Source organism: Thamnophis sirtalis, unplaced genomic scaffold (assembly GCF_051295495.1).
Source record: "Thamnophis sirtalis isolate CommonGarterSnake01/CBP01778 unplaced genomic scaffold, rThaSir2_p1.2 scaffold_7, whole genome shotgun sequence".
Taxonomy (NCBI): domain Eukaryota; kingdom Metazoa; phylum Chordata; class Lepidosauria; order Squamata; family Natricidae; genus Thamnophis; species Thamnophis sirtalis.
The window spans coordinates 24,355,611-24,374,700 of NW_028261387.1; the positions used below are offsets into that span (position 1 = coordinate 24,355,611).

Genomic DNA, 19,090 nt, shown 5'->3' on the forward strand with positions numbered 1-19,090 from the left:
AATATATAAACAAGAAAATTGTTTGGGCTTTATGCATTTTTTTCTTTTCTTTAGGCAGAAATAATTAATATTGCTTCTAAAGGTTTCTTATGAAATTGTATCGACTAATATAAAATATTACATCTACATCTATATGTTTTTTAAAGTTGTGTTTGCAGAGTTAGTACTCTACATATGAGTATTCTATAGTATTCTATATATTGATTTTCAAAAAATATTATAATAAAGTGGATAGACTTGAATGATAGAACACTTGAATATTGAATTAAAGGTTGGTTGCTAAATAAGATGTAAGGTTATGGAGATCGAAAGAAAGAATAAATTAAATGTTTACACAATGATTTCACACTGAGCGGGGAGTAAGATTTGATGCCCGTTTAGTAATTTAATGTATCTATCTATTAAAATCATGTGGCAGGCATTAGAGTCGTTTAGGGGTGAAAATACAGGCTATCGAAAATTGGCACCAGAATTCTGTTGTTAAGCAATATGGGTCATAAAATACAGTATCATTATGTGACTGCATTACTTAGCAATATGCTGTCATAACCCAAAGACTTTGTGGTTAAGAGAGGACTGGAATCTTAAAACAAGCAGGACAGTGAGTAAGAAGTAGGGGGTGAATACATGAGTGTCATAGGCAGGCACTTATGAGCCCAAGCAGACCATCAAGGGCTATGGGTGAACTAATGGGGGCTAGGGGCAGGTGCTACAAAGTGCATGCAGGGGGCTTATGGTGCACCAGATCCTGGGATCTCGTACTCCATGTGGGGATCTTTGGGAGAAAAAGTGATAGGAGTGACTTGCAGGAGTGACTTCTCTATCAACTTCCCTATTGACTAAGCTTGTGGGAAACTGGCAAGAAAAGTCACAAATGGTGATCACATGATTGTAGGGATGTGTGGCAGCTGGAACTCTGAGGACTGGTCATAAGTTCCCCTTGTTCATTGCTATTGTAACTTTGAATGGTCACTGAACGACTAGTTGTAACCTGAAGACTACTTGTATATGTATTTTTATATACATCCAATGCTATGTAGATGGCCAAGAATGATTTCAAGTGGATGTTAGATAGACAGTATAATAAATAAATAGTGTAGAAAAACAGTGAATATCATTGGTGCAAAAATTTGGACACCCTTTATATCAAGACAAAAGTAATCTTTCCCTGAAAATATACAATTTCCAAACATTTCCTGTAACCAACTGAGAATTGTTTTGATTTTTTTTTCTGCCACAGCTTTCCTTGTTGTCCTCTTCTTTTTTTAGCCAAGAAATGTGTTTAAATAATCTTCAAGTCTGGGAACTGTGCAATTTATTCCCAATTTTTTATTGTTCTTTCCTGGAAGTACTTCATAATTGATTTATAGTATGTTTCTGATTATTGTCCTGTTGAAATAATCCTTTTAGCTTCAGTTTCTGCTTAGTGTTGGACATTATTGCTGGTCTTCTTGTTTTTATTAAGACTTATATTCTATTTTTTTATTTTGATTAACTCAAAATAGTCTTCTAAATTTCTGTACTACTGTAACGCTCTCTACATGGGGCTGCCCTTGAAGAGCACCCGGAGGCTTCAACTGGTCCAGAATGCAGCTGCGTGGGTGATCATGGGGGTACCTAGGTGCTCCCAAGGTACACCCCTTTTAGGCAGCCTGCACTGGTTGCCGGTTGTCTTCTGGGTGTGATTCAAGGTACTAATTGACCTTTAAAGCTCTCCAGGGCTTAGGCCCAGGATATCTGCGAGACCACCTACTGCCACTAGTAGCATCCCACCGTCCAGTGCGATCCCACAGAGTTGGCCTCCTCAGGGTGCCGTCGGCCAGACAGTGTCGGCTAGTGACCCCTAGGGGGAGAGCCTTCTCTGTGGGAGCGGCTTCCCTCTGGAATGAGCTGCCCCCGGAGTTTCGCATAATCCCCAACCTCCGGTCCTTCCAATGCGCCCTAAAAAGTTGGCTTTTCCAGCAAGCTGGCCTGGCCTGAATAGAATAAAATATAGGATTAATTTGGTTGTTAATTTTAATTTAATTTTTAAATTTATATCAATTGTGGTTTTTTTGGATGCTTTATTTAATGTCCCTTCTAATTTTTGTAATATGCGTTTTCTTTTATGTTGTACGCCGCCCTGAGTCCTTGGGAGAAGGGCGGCATATAAATCCAATAAACCTAAACCTATCATGTCTATGGAGGGACTGGAGCTCACAATTTTCCAGTTTTTAAACACCATTCTCCTTTGCTTTCTCCATGGCTCAAGTGAGCCTAATTTCTAGTCAGTACAACTAAGGAGATAAGTGACTTCTTTTTTGTATAGGTGTATCTATTTTAAAACCTCAGTAGGTGGCAGCAGAATCAAATTGACCTTGGCTCAGAAGTAAGCAGAGTCAGCACTAGTTAGTATCTGGGTAAAGGAACTGCCAAGGTTGTTGGATAGCCATGGAAATTAGGGGAGGGTGGGAATCCCAGTAGAAGGCAGTGGCAAACCAGTTTTTTTATGTTGCCAGTAAAATATCATGGACCAAACCACCAGTAGTCAAGGATGCTTTTACTTTTTAAAAAAAGTACTTTAAAAGTATAGGATAGGTTTGTGCAAAAATGCTGCCCCTCCAAGGTGAGTGGAAGCAATTATAAACCTTCCTAAAAGATAATTGAAAAAAATTAAAATGGAGACGTCTCTTTAGAAAACTGATGTGACATATTTTATGTAAACACATCCTTTATGATCTTCCGGAAGAATGTGCAGTTCTACAAAGAAAACATGAGAATTCTGTGATATCTAGTTATAGTTATCTTAGCTTCTTAAACCAGTTAAAGAAATTCAACCAGTTTGTTTTTATGAAATATATCAGGAATATTTCCTTGTAACATAAATATATTGTACTTACATATAGAAAAAAAACCAGAACTAATCATGTCTTCTTTTTTCCCCCCTAGACATAATGGCCACTACCTGGGATTTATTTGATTCTTTTAATGCTTTGGAAGAAGCAACAGCAGAAACAATTAGTGAAGCACTAACTACAGTGGCTGGTAAACCAACTGCAACCAAAGAGCGTGACAAAGCTATAACCCTTGGTTCTGTGGAAACAGGTACTTTTACATACTGTATTTAAATTTCCGTATCTTCTCCCAACCAAATCAAGACTCACATATTATCTGTATATCGTGATTATATGTTAAAAAGTATATGGGGGTGGGGGTGGGGTTTTTACCCGTTTAACTAGATTATATCTTTTTAAATGATGAGGTATTATTGCTATTGACTCTCAGTTATCACAGTGTAATGAATTCTCTTTTTATTTTTCTTGCAATTTTCTGATATGGGATCAAATAAATCTTAATGAGTAATTCTATAAATGTTAATCTAGACAAAAATCCATTTTAAAAATGGAGTTTACTCTCCAGTCCATAGCATTTCAGCATTTATGAAAAAATGCACTAATACCTATTTTTATATTAACAATATATAAATACTGAAGGAATAGTTTATAGCCTAGAACTCCATCTCTATTGAAGTGGTTTCATGGTGTGCATGGAAAGCACTCATAGGCACTCAGAAACACACACATATACATGCATCCAAATTGTAGATTGAACTGGAGACTGAAATGTCACAGAGTAATCTTCTGTGGAAAAATAGAAGAATATAAAATAAAATAGCATATTGTAACATTTAATATATTATTTATTAATAGATGTTTATTCTGCCGTTAAAATTCCAAGTCAGTTCAGAAAATGAAAAATGGAGCATTATTTTCTCTTTCTTCTAATATGTCAGGTGTTCGCTTTGTAACATTTGCTGTTTTTTTTTGTTTTTCCTTTCAGAAAGCTTTACTTCAAGTTCCATTATTGATCTTGAAAGTGTAATTCTTTCCCGAATTCAGGAAGAAACAGAAGACCAGTCAGAAATTATATTTAAATCTGATAAATTTAATCAAGATCTCTTTTATATGGAAAGAGTCCTAATGGAGAATATTTTCCAGGCTAAACTTGCAGCTTATCGGCAACTTCCTATCCTCATAGGTACATAAGTCATCAGGTATTTACTCATCAGCATGAGTTCAGGAACAGTTTCTCTTATTGTAAAAAAATATTTAAGTTAGTACACAATACAGAAATGTTATTCTTAGAAGAAAGAGTAGGGAAATAGGAGGGAAAGAGTTCTGAAACCCTTATGAATCAACTTTATTTATACAAGTCCTAATTTGCTTCCTGAAAAGAAAATGTTAGCCTGGTTTACAAATAAGGTATTAGAATGTTTACCTACAGTCAAGGACAAAGATCTTCAGTTAGTAGGTTACACCTCAAAAAGACATCAGTGTCACCCCCATTATTTCTTTTTTGTTGCTGAAGAGTTAAATCAGGGCTCCTCAAGGCTTGACTTTTCTCCAAATGTCAAGATAAATGTGGTCAGTTACAAAGAACATTCTCCTTACAAGACAAACTCCACACACACACACACACACACACACACAGGTCTTGTTGCATTCGTGTCTTTTTCCGTGTAAGATTGAAATTGTCTTGGCAACGTTTCAGCGAGGTCTCACTCGCCATCTTCATGTGTGTTTGTGTGTGTGTGTGTGTGTGTGTGTATTATAAGTAAAAGGCAGAAGAAGAGTTTGAGCCCCTAGGCAGTGCACATAGGTTTTATGAACTTTCATATTTTGAGACCAAATCCATTTCACAAAAGAGGAACTAAAGTAACTTCCACCATAAAATCATAAGTACAAACAAAGAGGTAGGATGATCCCCTGATGCCAGAAAAACATTTTACAGAAAGAGAGCTGGTAGTCCTCCCAGAAGCATACAGAGGCAACATTTCCCAAAACATGTCTTAATGACATATAGTACTATACTGATAGCTTAAAGAAAAGAAAAGAACAGTTAAAATCTAGACAAAATTTCCTACTCAAATCCAGAGAAACATATCTTGCCATAGACATGTAAAGAAAGAATTCTTTCTCCCTCCTCCCGACTTTATAGTTCTGTTCCTTTTATTAAAATTATTTGGTTGCTAATTGTAAACTGTCCTGAGATTTAGTAGATTCAGAGAGAAAGAGGAAAATATGAATGAATGAATGAATGAATGAATGATGTTCTACCATTCCATTCCTCCCTTTTGGGCATTCTTTATAACAAATTATTGATCTGTAGATAACCACCACTCTTATTTTTTGGAGGCACTGCTGGAAATAAACAAATCATTAAAAGCTTTTCTTAACACTAGGTCCTTGTTTTTCAAAGCATGAAAATCCTGTTAATTCAGAAGAGATATGAACATGGTAGATACAATGACAAGTAACCTGTGGACATTGGGAACCTTTTTTTTTAAAGGAGAAAATGAGAACATCATGGTAGCCATTAGTATCTAGATATTAGTCAGGCTGTCACTGACCTGAGCAAGTATAAGCAATGCCAGTTGGGGAATATAATGATATCAGTATTTTCTTGTGTTTTTCTGCTTATATTCTTAGAGCCAGATGTCAAATCTGAATATAGTGAATCAGAATTTGATAATGTATCAGTAAAGGAAGAGGAAAAGCAGGAGGAAGAAGAGGCTGAAGAACGCCCATCAATAAAATCATCCTTGCTGTTAGAGTTTGGTGAACGACAAGAAGAACTACCACCACCATTTATGGAAGCCTTGTGGTCCTATGGATGCAGTTTAACAAAAGGCAACAATGTGAGCTGTATGGCTTGGAACAAGTTCAACCCTGTAAGAGACCACCAAATTTCTGAATATTAAATGTTATGTTTAAGGGTATGCAACTGGGCTGGTAGAAGTGAACTTTCCCACTTCTTTCCACCTTTAAATCCCCAGTACAAGTGATCAGGTCAAAGGAGCTCCATTTGTGTAAGGTTTCTACATAGTTTTCAGGAATCTCCTTTCCTCTTATACTTACCTTAGCAGACATTCTTGACCTTCTATGTCATTTTCAAGAACAGGAAAAGTCTGTGGTGAGAAGAATATAGCACAGAGAAATATTCTACTTTTCTACCGTGTTTCCCCGAAAATAAGACAGGGTCTTATTTTCTTTTGCCCCATGAAAAATGGCCTTGGGCTTATTATAGGAGGAGGGCTTATTATTTTCTGGGGCAGGTGAGAAGCAGGCACACCTTTTACCTTTCTAGTTCCATCGCGTTCCTCGCCATTGTGTTCAGGGAAGCCTCTGGTAAAAAAAAACCCTTCTCGCCAGTTCAATCAAACTTCTTGAAGTCGCGGGAATATTTTTTTTACCAGGGGCTTCCCTGGACACAATGGCGAAGAACGTGAGAGACCTGGGAAGGTAGGAGGTGCACCTCGCTTCTCCCCCCCCCCGCCACCCCTCGTTAAAGGGACAGTGGGGAAGGGAACCAGGCAGGCTGCCTTTACCATTGGGGCGAGGTAGGCAGTGTTGGGCCGCGAGGCGCGCCTCTTATCTTTCCAGGTCCATTGCTTTCCTCCCCCTTTCATCCAGTGAAGCCTCTTGTAAAAAAAAAAACCTTGCGAGTTGAACTCATGAGGATTTTTTTACAAGGGGATTCACTGGACAAAAGAGCGAGGAACACAATGGACCTGAAAAGGTAAGAGGCGCACCTCGCTTCTCCCCACCAGTCACCCCTCGCTAAAGGGACGGCGGGGAAGAGAACCAGGCAGGCTGCCTTTAGTTTGGGGTGGACAGTGGTTTTTTGCAAGAGAAGGAACAGGTGGGAGGGGATGATCGCATTGCTGGCCTGCCGCTCTTTTTGTGGCAGGCTCTTTTTGCATAGGAGGGAAGGGTGTAGGTGGAAGCACTTTGCTTCGTCTGCTGCTGTTTTTGCAGTGGGCCCTCTTTTTGCCTTGCAAGCTGTACCGGTAGGTGGTACAGTCATAATGGCGGCGACCGGTTGCGCATGCACTTAAATAGTTGGGGGTGGGCTTATTTTCGGGGAGGGCTCTTGAATTCCAGACTTTCTCTCTAGCCGTATTTATCAATATTTTTTCACCTATCTAATAACTTAACACCCTTCTCTTCTTTTTCTCATACTTTCATTTCTTCTGTGCTCTCCTGGATAAATGTTTCTCAACCTTTCTGATTATATATATATATATATATATATATATATATATATATATATATATATATATATATATATATATATATATATATATATATATATATATATATATATATATATATATATATATATATATGGTTATTCGGGTTTTCTCCCGCGTAAAATTGGAAGTGTCTTGGCGACGTTTCAATGAAGTCTCATTCGTCATCTTCAGGCTTGTTTACTCAGCTTCGTGCTTCCAGGAGCAATGTGATATCTCAGCTGTTTCTTCCTTTTAATTGCCAGTGCGGGTTTGAGTTGATTGGATGGGAGCTTGGCTGTGTTCTGATTGGGTGGAGGTGTGTTCTGATTGGTTGGGGGTTTGTGCTTCATGTATGGATTGTATGGACCTAATCCAAAAAGAAACCCCCACTAAAATCCAGGGCAGAGAACAAGAAAACGGAAGAGCCCTCCTCCCATACATAAAAGGCATCACAGACAGAATCAGCAAAATCCTCCACAAACACAACATCAAGACAGCTTTCTGCACAAACCAAAAAATATCCACCATCCTAAGAAACCCAAAGACAAAATTGAGTTAGAAAATCAAGGAGTATATGAAATCCCATGCACCACCTGCCCCACCACATACATCAGACAAACCAACAGAAGAATAAGTGCATGCATTGAAGAACACAAGAACGCAATCAGAAAAGAGGAACCAACTTCTTTCATGGTCCAACACAAAGCCACAGGACATAAAATTGACTTTAAAAACACCAGAACTATTGCCAAAGCTGAACACTTTAACAACAAAATAATCAGAGAAGCTATCGAGATAGAAAAACGCCCACACAGCATGAACAAACGAGACGATACCTCCCGCCTACCAGCCATTTGGAAACCTGCCCTTATTGACAAACGAGTCCCTAACACAAGGAATGACACCAGACCCACACTCACAAGAGCCACACAGGATGTCACCACCACACATCCACACAGAAAGCAGACTCAAACCCACACTGATGATGAGGCACGACCAAGGACCAGAAGCCAGACCGCAACTGCACCATTAGCCACTTTAAACCCCTCCAATCCATACATGAAGCACAAACCCCCAACCAATCAGAACACACCTCCACCCAATCAGAACACAGCCAAGCTCCCACCCAATCAGCTCAAACACCCACTGGCAGGTAAAAGAAAGAAACAGCTGAGATCTCACATTGCTCCTGGAAGCATGAAGCCAAGTAAACAAGCCTGAAGATGAGGAATAAGACTTCGTCGAAACGTCACCAGGACACTTCCAATTTTACGCAGGAGAAAACCCGAATAACCAAAGACCTACATACTAACACCTGCGAAAACCTCAGAAATATATATATATAACCTCAGAAATATACAGTGTATATGATGTGTGTATGTGTGTGTGTGTATATATATATATATATATATATATATATATATATATATATATATATATATATATATATATATATATATATATATATATATATATATATATATATATATATATATATATATATATATACATACTTATATACTTATATACTTAAAGTCACAACCCCTGGTATGCCCAAGCATGGGAGGAAGGTCACACTTCCACTCTCTGTCATTAGGCTCGTCACAAGAGACCATCCAGACAGAAACCCAATATTTTTTACTGTTGCCTTTTTGTTACATTTGTTATATTTATGCTGATAAATAAATAAAGGGTATGGCTAGCTGATGAGAGCTAAATAGCTTGAAATAGATCTATACTAGTCTCCCTTTATTTATTTATCAGCATAAATATAATATTATATATATATATATATATATATATATATATATATATATATATATATATATATATATATATATATATATATACATATATATATATATATATATATATATACACACACACACACACACACACACACACACACACACACACACAGATATATATATATTGTTAGCAAGAAAAATATGTGTTTTTCCACTCATTGTCAGAGTAACTTGGATAAATCTATATATTTATATATAAATATAAATATAAATATATTTATATATAAATATAAATATATTTATATATAAATATAAATATATTTATATATATTTTGCCAGTGTTGGTAACATTATTTCTGTCCCGCTTTAGTAATAAGTTATTATTGAGTTGTTTAGCTGGTCTTACTCATAAGGGCTGGTAAAACTGAAAGCAGCAGTTCTTACACTAGGGAAGGCCAGTATGTAACCATATCTCAATCAGCTAGGCTGGCCCCCAAGTGGAAAGGGTGAGGGAGAGATGCCTAAAGTTTAAACCGTGAAAAATGACTTTTTCTCTTTGATCTCTTTGCCTCCTGCAAAGAGCTATTGTATTCATTCTTACTGGCAGTAAAGATGCTAAGTATGCAGAGTTGGGTCTGAAAATCTTCTGTCAAATCTAGACAACTGTTCAATAAGGAACGAAGGGTCTGAAGAATTGTGATTGTATTAGCATTAATTTGACACTATCAAGGCTGCTTTGTGCCAATAAGACAACTTTTTCAACCAGATACTTTTTAGGTTGAAGAATGCAATGCTCAATTTGGTGCCAAACTGACTGGAAATTTAGAAATAGTAGTCTCTATGGATGTGGAGGGCATCTCATTGTGGGAAAAGCTCTATTATTTATTGGCTTGTTTTACTGAACTGCTCAAAATGGAAGTCATGGCAATTTCAATGCTATGTTGGCTGGTAGTAATCTACATTCTTGGCTCTTAGGATCTTTTAGCTGTTGGTTATGGGCAGTTTCGTTTTCAAGAGCAGAAGAAAGGCTTGGCATGCTGCTGGTCACTGAAAAACCCTATGGTAATGCGCACATTTAAAATATTAAAAATAATTTTAATTAAATTGATTGCATTTTTATTGCAATTGATAATGATGCAATATATTTTTTATGCTTGCTTAATATCATATTTTTTACAATCTCAGACCAATGCATAACAAAACATTTGGTAAAATCCAGATGATTCATTGACAAGCCTGCCTTTCTTTTGAAAGATAGGCTGCTTAATAAAATTCATATTATCTCAGAAGTCCTACCTTATCTTTTAGCATTTAGAAATAATTTCCTAATTTTAATTTAAATTAATTTTTTACTCAATTATTTAAAATTATTGTGGTTTTTTTAACATTATTACAATACGTATTTTTGGGACATAAACTTTTAAGGTGTAGAACAAATGTTATTTAAATTAATGACTAGGGCTTATACTGTTTTTAATAATGTGTGTACCATTGTGCATTGATGTTATGGCTTTGTATCTAATAGCTATATAATAATCAGCCTAAAAAATAAACAGTTGTCATTGCAGCCTGTCTTAAAGGGTTTCTTGGGATCTCTGGCTATCAATAATTTCACACACACAAACACAAATAAACAAATTTCAAATAGGTAGATACCTAATTAGAAATGTGAAAGTATTTTTTTTAAAATATGAATTTTGTGATGTTCTTTTATTTAACTTTTTATTTTTACAATCTGTTCAGTGGCCAGAACGTATCTACAACTGTGTTCATGGGGTAACCGCATTGGATTTCTCTACAGCCAATCCAAACCTCCTAGCAGTTGGACTGTTTAATGGGACAATAGAAATTTACAATGTCCAGTCCCGAAATCAAATTTCAGTTTTAGATAACAGGTATGACACCATAAATCTTCTAAGCTCCTCCTCAAACTTCTTATTGTTATAATGAATTGTTTTGGGGAAAAAATACAGGTTATAAGCAGTGCTAAGGCCTCATTTTGTAATATTTAATTTAATACTTAATTCCTGGTCTGTATGGCATGGTTGTGGCTCATTTGAAATTTGGAGGGATGACAGGTATTCTTCCTGTTTTTTAAATGGTGAGCAGCTTTAAGGGGAGATCCTCATCTCAATTTCAGCAGTTTTCTTTGAAAGAAACAACTTTCCAGAGAGATATCCCCATTTCACCTGATGCTGTCCTTTAACAGATATCTTCTTCCACTTCCAAACAAATAGAGTTAAAGTGTATCTCTCAAAAAAGCAGGAGTCTTATTTTCTTTCAAATGTCTATATGTATATTTTATTTAATTAAAATGTGCTGCTGATGGGTAGGAAACATACTCCTCTTCAAGTGTCTTAAGGGTAAATCTTTAAGAACATTTCCAAACTGTTTAAGCCTCTCATCCTTCTATTTAGATAAGCGTTCCTCAATGTTAAGAATTTTTTTAAGTTACAGAAGTTATTTGTTGGGATCTAGTCTAAACGTCAAAAACTTTCACCATCAGAGGTTATCTTCTTTTAATTTCTTTGTAGTAAGAGAGATAGTGCTGGTGTGTACAAAATTCCGACTTTATGCTTACATGTCAGGTAACTGTCTCAAGTTGATAACGCATTTTCATAAGCTGCATGTACGCATGCTTATATAATATAAAAATAAGGGATATAATTATACCCCTGAAGTTTTTTTTCATCTGTACCATTATGCTTTAGTTGCTGTATAAATCCAGGAGTTGTGTTTTTACAAAAATATGTTTCAGCGAATCCCACGATAAACATTTAGGGCCTGTGTGGCAGCTGAGATGGGTGGAACAAGACAGGGGAACAAGTGGAGAAGACAAAGGGGAGATCCTCGTCTCTATTTCAGCAGATGGCAGAATAACTAAATGGTTTGTTCGGAAAGGACTGAGCTTCACAGGTAAATATATTCACATTATACAATTATCTGAAATAATTCAAGGGTTGCATTTCAAGACTGGTTTGTGTTGATTTTTATTTGTGATTTATTATCTTAATGTTAATGGATTTTATAAAAATAGTTTTATAATGACAGATTTGTTATGTCTATATTAACTTTTTTCACATTTATGCAAAAATACCCTCAGGGATATCTACTATCATTAGCAAAAATGAAATAAAGGACTGCATTATTCTTTCATTTTCCTTCTTCAGCTTTTTGCTATAGGCTGGTGAAATAAAAACTGAGATAAAAAATAAATGTGTTTTTGTTCACATAAAACATTTGATCAAGCTGAGCACATCTGCAAAATAGCTGGCATTAATGTCATAGAATTTACATTATCACTTCTCTTCTTGATAATTGAGTGACAAGATCCAGTTTTCTAAAAGGAATTAATTTGCTAATATTATCATTCTTGCTTCTTGCATGTTTTTTATTCACAAAACTGCTAAATGCATCTATTCAGATGCACTGATCAGTCTCTTCCCAACTTGTGCCTTCCAGAAATGTTAGACTGAGACCCTTCAGAATTTGGGGAGTCATAATCCAACCCACTCGGATGATGTCAAGTTGGGAAAATTGTTGGATAATTTTGTTGGTGGGACTGGAGGATACTGTAGTATTTTAGAACTGTGTATAACTTAAAATGTACATAGAGAGCAGTTCCATTGCATGAGAGTCGTTCCCACGCCACCCATGATTGTATAAGCATGAGATTGTGCTCACGATTGAGATTTTGTAGTGGAGTGGCATTGTAGGTGGGGAGCGTAAACCCTCTTTTATGTTCATATGGTGCATCATCATTTTTTGCATGTGGTTTTAAAAAGTGATAAGAACATTCCCCCTTTATTCCAGACAAATAATTCTGCATTGTTTGTATGTGAGAAAAAGTAATCAGGCCTGATATTTGCAATTGTTTAAATTATAGACCTAATGAAGCTAAAGAGAACTACAGCTGAAAAGAAAAAAACAGGAACAGAAAGGAAAAGTGAAGCACTTATATCTCGACAGGCTCCAGGACTATGCTTTGATTTTCATCCAAAGGTATTTAATTGATTATAACATCTTAATTCATATTCCCTGGTTTGAAATATTTTATCATGTAAGTCATAGCAAGAACATTATTCCAAATAGTGAAGCACCTGATACTGATGGGTTGTTTCTAACAACTGTTTGGAACAAGCTGCATGGCACAGCTTTTTAGATCTCCAAACTAAGCAGAGAAATGGGCATCTTTTCAAAGATGGCAGAGCTTTCATGCTCTATTCAATGCAGTAAAACACCTTTGGCTCTTTATTACCTGGTATCAGATGGAAAGTCCAGAAATCTTGGGTAGTCATGCTTTTGGGAAACTTGAAAGCAGTATATCCTTTAATCACCACCACATTCTGCTCAACAAGAAGTAGTAAAAGGATGAAAACAGGAATTTACCTCATCCATGTGTCTAAACTAGGTATATTTTCATGCAGGATCTGCCCCCCCCCCTACATATGGTAACTTCCCAAGAAGTGAAAAGACATACAGATTTCTTTATACATCATGGAAAACACATACAGTATGTGAAAAAATAGCATATCATGAAAGAAGAGGATCTCTTTCTGAGGAGAGAAATAAAGTATGGCATGACTATAGCACAGTGATGGCGAATCTTTTTCACCTTGCGTGCCAAAAGCACAGGTGCATACACTATTGCGCTTGCTTGCGTGCCCACCCCCATAACATAATGCCCTCCCGCATTGTGCTCCCTGCGCATGCACGTATGAACCCCCCCCCTGCTTCCCCGTACATGCACGCACAACTTTCTTGGAGCTTGGGGAGGGTGAAAACAGCCTCCCCCACCCGCTCGGAGGCCCTCTGGAGGTTGGAAATGGCCCATTTTCTGACTTCCGGTGGGCCCAGTAGGTCTGTTTTTCACCCTCCGGAGGGCAAAAAATGGCCCAACATACAAACTGGAAGTTTGGGAATGGACTTCCGGGTTTCCTGTTGGGCCGTTTTCAGGGAAGCCTCTGGAGGGCGAAAAACAGTTGAAAATGAAGGCCGAAATCAGTTGGCCAGTGTGCGTATGCATGTTGGAGCTGACAGGGCAAACACTTCGCAGGCCCTAAGAAATGGCTCCACGTGTCACCTGTGGCACGCATGCCATAGGTTCGCCATCATGGCTATAGTAGGTTTGAGGCTAAAATGGAATATTATGGAAGTATTCATTAGCAGTTTTCAAACGTGGTTCCCAAAGTCAGAGGAGATTAAGCTGGTGGCATTCAAAGTGGAAAGCTGCTCATTGTCAGCTTGTGCAATTTTGTTATGCTGCCCTGAAAAATGCTGGAAAGAATGCTGGAAAATGACGGTAGATCCCTCCCTACTCTCTGCTATCCCCTGACATCCACCCTTTTTGCCTTTATAAATATGATTGGTTATTCTATATTGTTTTAGTAAAACACCTGATTATGTCAGCTCAGTAGTTTAAACGTTTGAAAATTCCTTTATATTAGAATTTAATAATTTCAAATGTTATATGGAAAGGAGAAAAGCAACCTTCCTATATTAAAAATTCTCACAAAGACATATAAGTTGAATAAAATAAAAGGGCCCACTGGAATTTGGTTTTGTTTCAGGACACTAATATCTACATGGCAGGAACTGAAGAAGGTTATATTCATAAATGTTCTTGTTCTTATAATGAGCAGTACCTGGAGACCTACAGAGGACACAAGGTAAGAAAAATTAAAACAAACCTGATCAAATAAACCGTCCTGCTCTCTCTCTCTCTCTCCCTCTCCCTCTCCCTCTCTTTTAATGTCTCACTCTTTCTCTGTTAAAATATCTCAATCTGAGGACTTTCCAGCAGTCCACAAGCAGATTGAGATTTCCAGACTCATGCTATGGGCTAGTTTGGGAAATGAGTCTACTTTTTTTCTGACTCTGCCCTGCTTTCCCTGAAACCAGAACAAAACTGTTGTTCTGCTCCAGTTCTGAAGAGCTTAGGGATTGCTGCCCCCCTTCCCTCCTCCACTGGTGGGAAGGAACTATTGCCTCCCCTGGTTTGTGACTCAAAATAATCTTTCTTGGTACCTGTTGTAGACTTGTTTAGAATATATACTCTCCCTTATTCTAACTACTTCAGAAATATGCAGTCCTGGTTTTGTCTATTTGAGAATATACTGAGATTTGAAGTGGTGGGGGGGGAGAGAAATGTGCTTAGATATGGAAATGCTGCTGCTATTGTTTCATACCCCACAAAAGGGTTTTAATAGCAATAGCACTTACTTATATACCACTTCACAATGCTTTTACAGCCCTTTCTAAGCAGTTTACAGCGTCAGCATATTGCCCCCCAACAATCTGGGTCCTCATTTTACTGACCTCGGAAAGCTGGAAGTCTGAGTCAACCTTGAGCCACTGGGGATCGAACTGCCAAACTGCTGGCAGCCGGCAGTCAGCAGAAGCAGCTTTCAATGCTGTATACTAACCACTGTGCTACCAAGGCTCTTTAAGACAGGGGGGATGATATCTTCTCAGTCATCTTTGCATTCAGGAAAACTTCCCTCGTTTTTTCTTTCCTTTTTCTTTGTAAATGACCAGACTTAACATATGCAACATATATTGCAAACATATATTGCAAACATATAATGTGTTTTATTTCCCTTTTGTGTGGATTACACCTGCGATGGCTTTTTTATATGCAGCAACCAGCAGGATCTTAAGAATGACATTCTTTAAATTCTGTTGCTAACCTAGGAGAAGGACGGATTGGCTTCTGTTATTTCTTGCCTAGTTCCCATGGGCATTTCTCTCCCACTGCCTACCACTTATTTTCTTCAGTAACGTGGCATGGCCACACAGATCTTCACTAGAAGTGAGAGATAAGGAACTCGTGAATAGAACAACCACCTGGCCAGCCAGTGGAGAATCATGCATCTAAGCCAATACCTTGCTCCCTATTGTCATAATTTCCTTATTGCATTTATGTTAGCAGTAAGGAACAAAAAAGGTGACTCGACCAGGTAGGGTAGAGAATGGCATAAGCAACTCTCATTGCTCTTAGAAAGTCAGGTAGATGGTGATAAAGTACTTTGCTGTATTGGGTTCAAGGAAGACTATGTAAATCTTAGAACTACAAGGAGAGGCAGAATGGGTATTCCCATTAAGGAAAAATTGGTCAGTCCACAACTTCCAAGGGAGCATACAAAACTCGCTCTGCAGGAACTGAACCAAAAGTTAATCTGCTTCCTTTGCCAATCCATCTGGAAGTTGCACAAGTATCATGAGGACTCAGAATGTAAAAGATTCCAGTTATGTCTTTATTCATTTTCCTCCGGACTGTAATCAATATAGTTAATCTGGTTAAAAGTGTGTCATTCAGCATATTAGCATTCAGAATTCTACTACCTTCTAAAATCTTTTTGAGCTTCTAGTTGAGCAGTATACTTTTGCATAAATATTGCTATATCATTCTTGATCTTTGTTGCCCTATTCGTGAATATATCCAAATATGATTATTTCCAAAAATGTACTAACTTTGCATTTCAATCACTACATTTCTCTCACTTTTCCTTAAGGGCCCTGTGTATAAGATCACATGGAATCCTTTCAGCACGGAAGTGTTTCTAAGTTGTTCTGCAGATTGGACTATCATGCTGTGGCGCCAGGATTCAGTTCGCCCAGTTTTAATCTTTACTTCCACTACCAATGTTATTTATGATATCATGTGGTCTCCAGGTTCCGCCTATGTGTTTGCAGCAGTGAATGAAACCAGGGTAGAAATCTGGGATTTAAGTGTGAGCACGTAAGTAACAGCATTTCCTAAAAATGATTTCCGACCAACACTAAATAGAATAAAGATCATACACTACATTTCTATTGTCCTGTGGCTATAATTGGACTACACCAACTGCGTTGCCACCATGTTAATAAATTTATCCAGCACATTATTCATATTTCTGACCTGTAAGAACTTATCTGTTTTTTTTACATCTCCCCTTCCCTTGTATGTCTCTCTTAAGTAATATAGCAGTAGCAATAGCAGTAGACTTATATACCGCTTCATAGGCCTTTCAGGCCTCTCTAAGCGGTTTACAGAGAGTCAGCATATTGCCCCCAACAATCTGGGTCCTCATTTTACCCACCTCGGAAGGATGGAAGGCTGAGTCAACCCTGAGCCGGTGAGATTTGAACCGCTGACCTGCTGATCTAGCAGTAGCCTGCAGTGCTGCATTTAACCACTGCACCACCTTGGCTCTTAATAATCTTAGTAGTAAGCTATTTTGCAAGACAATTGTCTGAAAAGTGGGTAAAATGTTACATAATTAAAATAATAGAAAACATTTTTAGGAAACAATAAATAAATAAATAAATAAATAAATAAATAAATAAATAAATAAATAAATAAATAAATAACATTAAACAATAATCAGGTACCTTGCATACATTATGCCTTGCAGTGGAATATGCCAAACAACTCTCCAGTTCCAACTGCACCTCTTTTGCTATTTATAGGTTGGATCCCCTGATTGTGAATCCTGCTACTGGCAATTTGAAATTCACAACTGTGCTTTTTGCTAAAAGTGCAGATTGCCTTCTGATTGGGGATAGTGATGGACTAGTCACTGTTTATGCACTGAAAAATATGAGCGTCTCAGACAAAAAGAAGGTACGTTTCATTGCATGAAAAGTCAGCATTGCTTTGCACCTGATGCAAGCAACTAAACTCCTAGTAGTAATTTATTATTTTGAATCTGCTGAATAATGACCTATAACTGCATCATTGTTCAGACAGTATTTGCTGTGGATGCTAAGGCAATGGAATGAAACTGCAGAACAGGTTTTTTTTCTTAAGGCATTGTTTCTGCCTATAAATTGAAGACAAGCTATTAAAGCACCAGCACTAGGATCACCTAATGTTGAGTTCTGTTGCTTGAGCTCAGAAATATTGTCTCAGAAGAAAAACAATCAGTCAATCAATTGGCAGAAAGTGATGTACAAGATAATGGGATTCAGCTGTTTCAGTCTGGGATTGACAGTTGTGATGCACTGTAAATAGAAGATCCAAGTTCATCATTTTCAACTTGTTTACAAAATGGGAAATATGAAATAGCAATAGCAATAGCAGTTAGACTTATATACCGCTTCATAGGGCTTTCAGCCCTCTCTAAGCAGTTTACAGAGTCAGCATATCGCCCCCACAGTCTGGGTCCTCATTTCACCCACCTCGGAAGGATGGAAGGCTGAGTCAACCTTGAGCCAGTGAGATTAAAACAGCTGAACTGCAGATAACAGTCAGCTGAAGTGGCCTCCAGTACTGCACCATAACCATTGCGCCACCTCGGCTCTTAAAAGATTAAAAAAAGATTTAAGAACTATGTACATACATACACACACACACACACACACACACACACACCATAAATACTGGACATTCTCATTTAAAGTCTTACACGCTAATTTTCTTTAAGATTTTTTAGAACAGAGTGCATAGTGTATGTATTCAAAATGCCTTTCAATATTTATGTTTTATACCTATGTATATATTTATTTCTTTTTCAGATGGATATGTTGCATGATATGATCGGCTCTAATCTAGCCAGTCCAGAGTAGGTTTTTTTAACCGAAATATTTAATAAAAGTGAAGATGATGTAAAACATGGTGTTTAATAACTCACCACAAAAATATAATTATTAAATATGTATGTGGTTCTGTATGTATATGTCTGTAATTGTTTTCCATATATAACACACTTACAAAGACAATCTGTGATGAATGTTTTAAAAAGCCCCTAAATGTTTTTATGGAAAGTACTAATAATTTATTTCAGGTAATCCTCAGTTAGCTACCATAATTGGGACCAGGAATTCCATTATTAAGTGACATGGTCATAAAGCATGATATTACGTGTCCACATCAACTTTTGATGACAGTACTAATAGTTCTGGTTGCGGTAGCTAGGTGGGATGTCATATCACCACCATGTGCTACCTCCTGCCAGCTTCTGCATTGACTTTGCTTGTCAGAAGGTGGCAGTGAAGGCCACAAATGGCAATCATGTGACTGCAGGACACTGCAATCATTGTAATTACAAATCTCCCAAATCCCTCAAATCCATATTACATGGTGTTGCGATGGCCACAACTTCAAGGACTGTAGATAAGTCTCCACATTCAGCACCACTGTAACTTTAAGCGGCCTCTGAATGAATAGTTATTATGCAAGCGTACCTGCAGAAACAAACACAAGCATTCGAACACAAATAATGAAAAATATTCTTTTTTGCTATGAATGACATCCAGATAAAGGCAAGTCAGTGTTTAAATTATGCCTGGATTCAGGATTGTTTTT

At 37.4% G+C, this 19,090-nt stretch overlaps 1 protein-coding gene across 4 annotated transcripts in view; it reads left to right on the plus strand.

Annotated features, from left to right (window-relative positions):
* DNAI4 (dynein axonemal intermediate chain 4) overlaps positions 1 to 18,455 on the plus strand; it is a 39,592-nt gene extending 21,137 nt beyond the window's left edge. For 2 of the 4 annotated variants that reach the window (XM_087719497.1, XM_014054895.2), the window contains exons 7-17: positions 2,929 to 3,084; positions 3,820 to 4,017; positions 5,469 to 5,710; positions 9,778 to 9,864; positions 10,546 to 10,697; positions 11,561 to 11,718; positions 12,689 to 12,804; positions 14,373 to 14,471; positions 16,317 to 16,543; positions 17,254 to 17,407; positions 18,301 to 18,455. In XM_087719497.1, coding sequence (XP_087575623.1) covers positions 2,929 to 3,084; positions 3,820 to 4,017; positions 5,469 to 5,710; positions 9,778 to 9,864; positions 10,546 to 10,697; positions 11,561 to 11,718; positions 12,689 to 12,804; positions 14,373 to 14,471; positions 16,317 to 16,543; positions 17,254 to 17,407; positions 18,301 to 18,351 — 1,640 coding nt within the window. In that variant the 3' untranslated portion in view covers positions 18,352 to 18,455. The remainder of the gene's footprint in view (positions 1 to 2,928; positions 3,085 to 3,819; positions 4,018 to 5,468; positions 5,711 to 9,777; positions 9,865 to 10,545; positions 10,698 to 11,560; positions 11,719 to 12,688; positions 12,805 to 14,372; positions 14,472 to 16,316; positions 16,544 to 17,253; positions 17,408 to 18,300) is intronic. The other 2 variants (XM_087719499.1, XM_087719498.1) reach the window with 2 other exon arrangements.
* The last annotated feature ends 635 nt before the right edge of the window (positions 18,456 to 19,090 follow it).